The sequence below is a fragment of the Chionomys nivalis genome, chromosome 16 (genome assembly GCF_950005125.1).
Source record: "Chionomys nivalis chromosome 16, mChiNiv1.1, whole genome shotgun sequence".
Classification (NCBI taxonomy): Eukaryota; Metazoa; Chordata; class Mammalia; order Rodentia; family Cricetidae; genus Chionomys; species Chionomys nivalis.
The window spans coordinates 21,867,519-21,876,219 of record NC_080101.1 but is presented as its reverse complement, the minus strand read 5'-3'; the positions used below and the strand labels follow the sequence as shown (position 1 = coordinate 21,876,219).

Below are 8,701 nucleotides of genomic sequence, written 5' to 3'. Positions count from 1 at the left end.
CATAATTATCATTATAGAAAATTGCTATGGTGATGAAAATTTTAGGAGAGTTGGGTCTAAGACTTTATTTATACAGATGTAGGACTCTCACTTCATGGCATTTCATTACATGGGAAATATTTTTTTCCCGTCCAAAGTCAAGATAATATCACTCTCAGCCCACCTGCATTTTCTTGTGGTACCTTCCTTTGTCATCCAGGGAGAGATCCTAGGGAAACCGAGAAGCGCTGGTCAGAAGATGAACAGCTCTACGTCCCAGGAATTCCATCGAGTCCACTCAGAGCTGGCTGCTCACATCTGAAAGGAGATGTTCCCTGAGAAATTTCTGTATCTCCTTCCAAGCATGCTCCTGTGCAGCCGCGTGTTGGACAACCTCTCCTCCCCAGTAGATGTTTGGAATCACAAAGGGGATCCTTGAGGCGGAGCACAAGGGGGCATAGGGAGGCTCGATCAGGTGGCCTGCCCCAGGGTAGGACAGCAGGGTCCAATTCTTCTTCCCACTTTTCATCAGCTGGGCCGTGGCTTGATGAGCATGGACTTTGCTGTTGAGATTTTTATCATCTTCTCCCACCACAAAAAGGAAATGTCCCTGCGCCTTTTCAATGGGAAAACAGTATTTGCTCTCCTTATCTGCAGTTTCCTCATAGGCCCGATAAAACTCCGCAAATCCGAAGGCATTGGTGGTGACAAATTCTATATTGCATGGTACGGGATGGTTGACCTGACCGTGATATACGTGTGGATCAGAAGTAACAAAGTTAGGCCCATTGATAAGTACAGTGGCTTTTATTTGTTTTAGGTTAATAGCCATAGAGAGTCCAATTTCTGCTCCTTTGCATACAGAGACGACGCCAACACCTGGGCCCAAGATCTAAAAAACAAAAACAAAACAAAACAAAAAATGAGATGCTATTCTTTCATTAGGAAATAATCAAGAGCTTCAACAAAAAATAGTAACAGGCAAGTTCAAAAAAAAGTTAAAGAATCCACCCAGCTGTGTACATGCCAAGTAGCTGGAGTTCTGGAACACAGTTTGTTTATTTAATTGAGCTTTACTACAGATATATTGGATTCAACATTATGCCTTGTTCTGAGTTTAAAATATCTTCAAGAAATATTATGCCAGTACTAGAAATATAGGTCTGTGGCAGAGCCCTTCCCTAGCATGCAGTAGTCACCACAGGGCAAACAAACAAAAATAACAAAACCGGTGTAGTCAGGAAAACAAGCAAAGTGAATGTATTATTGTAAATAGCGTTGGTCAGGGAACAGGCAATGAGTGAGTTTCCTTACAACTTACAGAGGAGTTGAGTTTCCTCCAGAAAGAGGAAAGAGTGAAAGGAAGTTAGGGCAGCACATGGAGCTTGACTGGAAAGCATTGATCTCAGAAGGAGATTTCAGAAAAGCTTGTCTCAACACACTTTCTATTGTCAATAATCAAACACGCCCAGCAAAGGAGTAATGTTGTATAAGGCAATGAAAAGACAGGAGACGAGGTCCATGGAGAGACCTAGATTATTAGAATATCACACATTCTCTAACAATGTATACAAACAGATCAGCAGGATCAAAGAGTCTCAGAAGAAATGGGCTGTAAATTGAATGTTCACACATTTAAAACAGAGGCAATAAAGAGTAATATGCTGAGTGATTCAAGCGTGCTAGCTAACCATAAAAGACATCTCTTCACAACTTTTTTATTTATTTATTTTATTACTTTTTTATTTTATTTATTTGTTTATTAAAGATTTCTGCCTCCTCCCTGCCACAGCCTCTCATTTCCCTCCCCCTCCCCCAATCAACTCCCCCTCCCTCAGCAGCTCCTGAAGAGCAATGCCTAAGGCTGACCTTTGTCCACCACAAACATGTACACACACACACACACACACACACCAACACACACACACCAACACACACACACATGAGCAATCACACCCTCCCCAATACAGAAACCTGTACACAAATATCCTTCTCTAGTATATGCACATATATCTATGTATATACAAATATATAAATATACATTTATAGACACACAGAGTGTGGGAGGGGAATCCTAGTCACTAGTTACAAATGGAACGTACAAACCAGAAAGAGTAAAAGACAACTCTTCTTTGTAGCAAAGAAGACAGCCTCAGTAGACTCCGTTTCAAAGTCAAGGCAAGTCATACAGCATTGCAGTTAACCTAACACCGGGATGTATTCACACAATGAGCCTAAAATTACCTTAGGATGTCTCAGGAGAAACTCTACACCTTCTTCAAAATACTCTAGATCTATCTTCTCCAGGTAAGAGGGCAGGTCATCATAGCCCCAGTAAGCCAGAGCCAAGGCCGCAAAGCCGTGACTGGCCAGAAGACTGGCCCGGAATTCGATCAGTCCACCAGTGCTCCCAAATAAATCAATAATCCCCGGGAAAGGGCCTTCGCCTGGAAAATAACAACATAAAACAGGTCACATATGAAAATAAGGGGGAAAGACAACATGCATACAAAGCCAACAGGCAGAAATGAGTCTTGGAATTAATACAGAAATTCTCAAATAGAACATTCAAATGTTCAGCCTTGTATCTGGGGCAAAAGTAAGGTCTTCTTAATATATAATGAAACATAATTTCTGGGGATTTTATTATAAACTATGTGCACTAACATATTTAATTCCTGAAGCCTAGAGGAGGGGCTATTCCCATCGTCTTTGAGTAAAGAAAATCAGGGGAATAAAATGTGCCAAGACTTCTTAACCAAACAAGGTTTCACAAATGAGCTTTAGGAAATCTATGAAAGTGCTAAACGTAGATGTGAAATACGCTGTTTATATGTGTTTTCCTGTGAGAAATGCTCCAGGTTGGTGAACGCTATCTCCAAAGACTACCTGGGAGAGGTAGAACCTTTAAGAATGGGAGCCACTTGGAGAGCTTCATGTCCTTGAAGTTGAGCCCTCACAAGGTCTAGTTAGACAAAGATTCTCTTTGTAAGTGGTGTACAGTGATGCCTTTAATGGTTGCACTGGCTGACATGTCTTGTAAGAGCTGCAGCTCAGTAGCTCAGTCCCCCGGGCATTTGCCTTTAACTTGTCTAAGTCTCAGGGCTCATCCCAAGCACTAGGAAGCAAAAGATGGTAAACACCCTACTCGGTTACAATCTGCTAACCAGTAACTGACGAAAGAGTTGATAAAACCTCCCATGACATCGAGGGACATGCGGAGCTCTTTCTTTTTATATTAATTTCTACTGCGTGTAGCCTAGCATACAGAGAAAGAAGAGGGATGTCAGGCCGTCAGTCTATGGTCACTCTGTGTTGACAGAGCGCTTCTACAGTGAGCCAGAGCCCACCCACAGTGGTTATCATAAACTGTCCCTGCCGTGAAACTTGACTTCTGAAAAGGAAGACTGGCCACGTTCATTTAAAACCTGGCATCACGTGAAGGGGCACTGGTAAGTTTTTAAATGGCTGTGCTTCCTTTAGTGTGAGAAATGAGACAACACAAATACCTTGGCTTAGAAATGACCATGCAAGTCCACTAATAAAGACCAATTTGCGTCTTGTGATGAGTGGGAAGGAAGGGAACAATGAAGGACTTGAAATCTTTCCACACCTAATTCAACCTCTTTGTGATCAAACATATCTCATCACTCCTTTGTGCCCCAGCAGATCATGTAATGCAAGAGACTCTACATATCCAGTATCCCAGAAGATAGCAAATGACACGCTGGGTGCCAGCACACTAGCTCGAGGCAAAAGGACTAGACCTAAATGTGTGTGTGTGTGTGTGTGTGTGTGTGTGTGTACAGATTTTAAACAGAAGTACGATACTAAAGAATCAAAATTTAGTGCTAGTTCCTTGGCCCTACGTACTATGGGATGGTATACATTTTTATTCCTGGGCATAAAACTATTTAAGGTATCTAAACAAGCTTGTTATAGTAAAACATTAATACTATACTTAAACTGAATGTTAACGTGATATAGCCCCTGAAACCTGCTGTGTGGGAATCGTCAGTCAGCCAGGCTCTAATGAACTACACTTAACCTACATTCAACCAATCAGAAACCTCCCAATGCTAGGACTCCACAATATACAGTCATAATCTCAAACAAGCTTCAGAATGGTGGAGATGAAACTTGAATTAGAGCGGAATACCACCCAATTCTATTCTGAGCCAAAATTAACCCGATTCTCAGGTAGGATGGTGAGAGTTGTATAACACCCTTCTCCAAGCTAAATTTCTAGAGGCACGAGGCATCCCGAAAGGGAAACAAGGACAACAGCCAGAGTGACTCTACTCACCTGGGGGCAGAAAGAGGGCTCCCCGGAGGCGGCCTTCCTTCACTGGGATCCTTGTGACACCAGGTGCCACGTACCATCTTTCCAAAGTCAGGCTATCCATCGGTGGACTGACAACTATACCTTTTATTGGAAAGTGTGGCTCAGAAAGTTCTATGTGAACCTGGTAGGGGATATTCACATCTTTTTTCGCCAGGCGACTCAACAGCTTTTCGGGTTTCAGGGACCAAAACAGACCCATGGGGTGGACACCCATATAGTCTCCTCCAAGTGAGGGATCACGCTCCAGGTCCACCTCTCCCGTTTCACTGGCCTTGTAGTAGGCCTTCGAACCAAACATATTCCCCTTCTCGTCTTTCAGGGATGCCTGGAGGCACACCACCTGAAAGGGTGCCAGGCCTGTGACTTGGATGTGCACAGGCTCATCAACAAGTGCACTAAGAGGAGCGGCTATCAGCTTGGCCATTTTTGCAGTGGCAACCTCGAACAATTCTTCAGGAATATCTTCACCAAAACCTCAAAACAGAAAGAGACAGAAATGAAACACAGGTTAATGGATGACAGAAAGGAGCAAGAGGCAGATCTCTTAGGATTCAGTTTTAACCCAGCATTGATTTGTGGCAAATACACTGTGATAATTTTGTAATCAACAGCTTTCTGGAAGAGAGATTTCGACAGATTTCTAGAAGTTAGAGAGCATGTGGGAAGGTGCTAGAAGTTCAAGCAGCACTCCAACTTTGCATGAATATCGGGACATGAAGGAGGATATCTCAATCTCATTGTACACAAGTCTGGGAAAAGCAGGATTGAGATGTGAGGTCAAAAAAAAAAACGCTGATTGACTGAACAGCTTCCTGTGCAGAATAGGTAATCTATTCCTAATCTCTTCCATGGGACCATGTGTGTTCTGTCTAAGAGAAAAAAGACACAACTGTCACTTTGATTTGGGGACTTAGACAGTCCTAAAACAAAATTAGAAGCATATAAGACCTTCAAGTGTCCAGAAGTCTTGCTGAAATGTTTATCTGCTTGCCCTTAAGTGTTGACACAAGAGTGACCACTCTTCCCAAGAACCAAAACTCTCATCAGATTTTTATCTATTTCCTTGGTTGTTCTGTTGTTTTCATTTGAACTCATTTTGCTGAGAATGCCACCGATCTGAATGAATCAGATCCAGCATGTGACAAAATAGCTACTCCTAGGAGGCGAGAAAATGTCCCTCCTACTCTGCTATTCATTTAGGATAAAACGACAAAGAGGAACCCCGCAGAGAGAAATGAGGATAAGAGAAAAGGGGGTGTACTTTCGATGATGGAACTCTGAGAAACTCCCCCTTCAGAGCATGTCTCCACTCACCCATGTCCACAGAGGAGCAAAGGTCCCTATGCCGAGGAAGTATTACCACAGAGCCACGCAAGTCCTAGTGACCCTTCTTCCAGACCTCTAAATCGAAAGGTTTTGTTTTAAAAGGCTACCAAATGACTGTTAAAGTCAAAGATCCTCACAAGGAGTTCATGAACACTGAGAATCCAGGCTCTTCTGATGAGAAAAGTCTTCAACCCACCATCAAAAATTGGTCACGTCAGTGTGTGCACTTAACTCAGTAAGTTTGTCACAGGTCCCAGAGCCAACACACACTTGACTCAGATCAGAGTGATCAGACCCAAATCCCAACAGAACACAGCCAAGCTCTTTTATTATATTTATTAATTGTGTGTGTGTGCATGCATGTGTGTATGTGTGTGTGTGTGTGTGTGAGAGAGAGAGACAGAGACAGAGAGAGAACTGATGGGAGCTGACTCTCTTCTTCCACCATGTGGGCCCCAGAGATGAAGCTCAGCTTGGCAGTCTTGGCAGCAGGTGATTTTACCCACTGAGCAGCATCACTGGTCCTCTTTTTTTTTTTAGATATTATTTTTATTCAGGACCCATTTTTTATTATTATACATAAATGTTTAAAACCTCATGATTACAAGAGGGAAGAATCACTATTATAGAAAGAGAAGTAGTCAGATGTTGGACTCATCAGACAGCAAATAGAAAGGAGCCCACAGACATAAGAACAGCTCAAACTAAACTATGCAGAGAAAAATCAAGATGAAAGATTAGAGCACTTGAGACATGGATACATTTTAATATATATGGCTTAATATACAGTATAAATTCTCTAATAATTGGCACCTTAGAAAGACATATTAGAGATAGGCACAGGGAGGAATGCTCACAACAACTAGGACTGAAATTCCCTCAGTTCATTGAAAAGCACCATGGCGCAGTCACAAGAAATGTAATAAATACAGGGATGAAACCAGCAAAAGCTGTCATTGTGGTCAAACTGGTAACACACACAGCAAGTGTTAATATAGCCAGAGAAAAGTGGCAATGTTACAGAGGACAGGGACAAACAGAAACTAACAATCAGGAGACAATACACACTCAGTGCTCAAAAGGAAAGAGAAATAAAGAAAGAAAAATATCTAAACCCCTCACCTAACAAATATACAGATTAAACATGAAGGCAAAAGACAGACATTTCCAGAGTGAAAAGGAGAAAGTACACCTGTGGTAAATTATATTTCAAGAAATGCACTATGTAAGGGATGTTATTCCAGGCAGACAACTTAATGCCTCTGAGAAATGAGGAGCAAGAATGCTTTATTATCTGGGTAAATATAAAAGCCCTTTTCAAAATGTCATCACTTAATTTTATGTGTGTGTGTGTGTATGTGTGTGTGTGAGAGAGAGAGAGAGAACTTAAAGTAGTTAAAAATCTATTAGCTGTTCAAAATAGTAACTGTTTTATGAAGTTTATATAAGAAATATGGCAAATAGGTAGAAATATGATAAGTATGTTTCTTATATCACTGTGCTTCAAATAATATAGGCTTTTCTGCAGAGAGATAATGATAACTTATAGTACTTATCAAGAGCCCAGGAGCTAGGAGAGAATAGATATGAGAGCTGCCAGACACCAGAGTGATTTACTTAAGGAACAGTGACATAGAGAAGGGTACAGGCAGTAAATCACTTACAGTGGGGAAGCAGCAATGAGCTGAAATGGAGAGGCGTTCAGGGTCAGCACAGATGCACAGGCCTTCCCACCGGCTCTCAATCCAAAGCTCCAACAACTTTAAGGATAACGTAGGAGTTTAACCAATGCAGCCTATCCAGTCAGAGCTGGGGAACGTGTCTTTATAACTCACTCCTCAACCAGGCCTAAATTGGCTGAAAAGAGAGAGGTGCCTAAGAAGACCTTGGAACTTGAACTTTGGATAAATGCCTGAGATAAAGACGCCTAAAAATAAAAGCGGCAGGGCCGCTACTGTGGAAAAGGCCCCGACAAGCTTGACTTGCATGGCACCTGTCCTCTGAAACCATCTCCTTTGCTGGGATGTGGTGGCGAGCTCCCAGGCAGCCAGCACTAGGGAGACTGAGGCAGGAGTGAAGTTAAAGGCAACCTGGGCTACATAGGGAGATCCTGTCTCAGAAAAACAACAACAAAAGGAAATGGTCTCTGTAGGATGGTGTGTTATTTCAAATGGAAGTCTCGGAGGCAAGGGAATATAATCATCTGAGATTCACTCTTGCGTGTGTCCCGGAGTCGGTACAGAGCTGGAGACACCGCTTCCGGAGTCTGTTTGTGTTTCCTCAAATCACAGCTGGAAGGGCGAGAGATAGAAGCAGCTGGAAGCTATAATCTCAGTCGTTTCATTTCTGTCAGAGAAGGCATAAGCCTCCATTAGAATTCAAGTGGGGAGAACAGAGACTTTTTTGAGAGTAAAGTAAATATCAATAGGGGGAAAGGAGGAAGGGATGGAATATGCGTAGGCACTTTTGTGTAGCGAGCTTTCTTAGACTGTCGGTCCCCATGACATGGAGACTTACTAGTTATAAATGCTCGGCCTTAGTTTAGGCTTCTCCTACTAGCTCTTGTAACTCACGTTAGCCTGCTTCTCTTCACCTGTTTTGTTTTGTTTTGCGAGCAGGATTTCTCTGTAGCTTTGGAGCCTGTCCCGGAGCTAGCTCTTGTAGACCAGGCTGGCCTTGAACTCACAGATATCCACCTGTCTCCGCCTCCTGAGTGCTGAGATTAAAGGCGAGTGCCACCACTGCCTGGCTCTTCACCTGTTTTGCCTCAAAGCTTTTTACCTTTCTTTCATTCTATATGCCCTACTTTCCTGCTTCCTCCTTGTCTGGCTAGCAGGAGCCTGGCTAGCTGGCCCTGGGCATCTCCCTCTCTTTCTCTCTCATTCTCTTCTCTCAAACCTAGATTCCTCCTCCTCCTTATTCTCTCTGCCTGCCAGCCCCGCCTATCTCTCCTCTGCCTAGCTACTGGCTGTTCAGTTTTTAATTAGAGCAATCAGGTGCCTTAGGCAAGCAAGATGAAATAGCAACAATCTTTGCAGAGGTAAACAAATG

General features: G+C 42.7%; 1 protein-coding gene across 1 annotated transcript; it reads right to left on the bottom strand.

Moving 5' to 3' along the window:
• Window positions 1-277: 277 nt before the first annotated feature.
• LOC130888202 (bile acid-CoA:amino acid N-acyltransferase-like) lies at window positions 278-7,363 on the bottom strand. The gene is made up of 4 exons (XM_057791123.1): window positions 7,315-7,363; window positions 4,286-4,798; window positions 2,224-2,426; window positions 278-871 (listed from the first exon to the last, which is right to left on the bottom strand). Exons 2-4 carry the CDS (start codon window positions 4,746-4,748, stop codon window positions 278-280), a joined length of 1,260 nt encoding a protein of 419 aa, XP_057647106.1. The 5' UTR covers window positions 4,749-4,798; window positions 7,315-7,363.
• Between the last annotated feature and the right edge of the window lie 1,338 nt (window positions 7,364-8,701).

Bases quoted from the DNA above. Each gene is read 5' to 3' on its own strand.
- LOC130888202 (XM_057791123.1), bottom strand. From the start codon at position 4,748: ATGGCCAAGCTGATAGCCGCTCCTCTTAGTGCACTTGTTGATGAGCCT. The intron at 2,427-4,285 runs GTGAGTAGAGTC...GTTATTTTCCAG, and splicing joins AGCCCTCTTTCTGCCCCCAG to GCGAAGGCCCTTTCCCGGGG. The intron at 872-2,223 runs GTAATTTTAGGC...TTTGTTTTTTAG, and splicing joins TTCTCCTGAGACATCCTAAG to ATCTTGGGCCCAGGTGTTGG.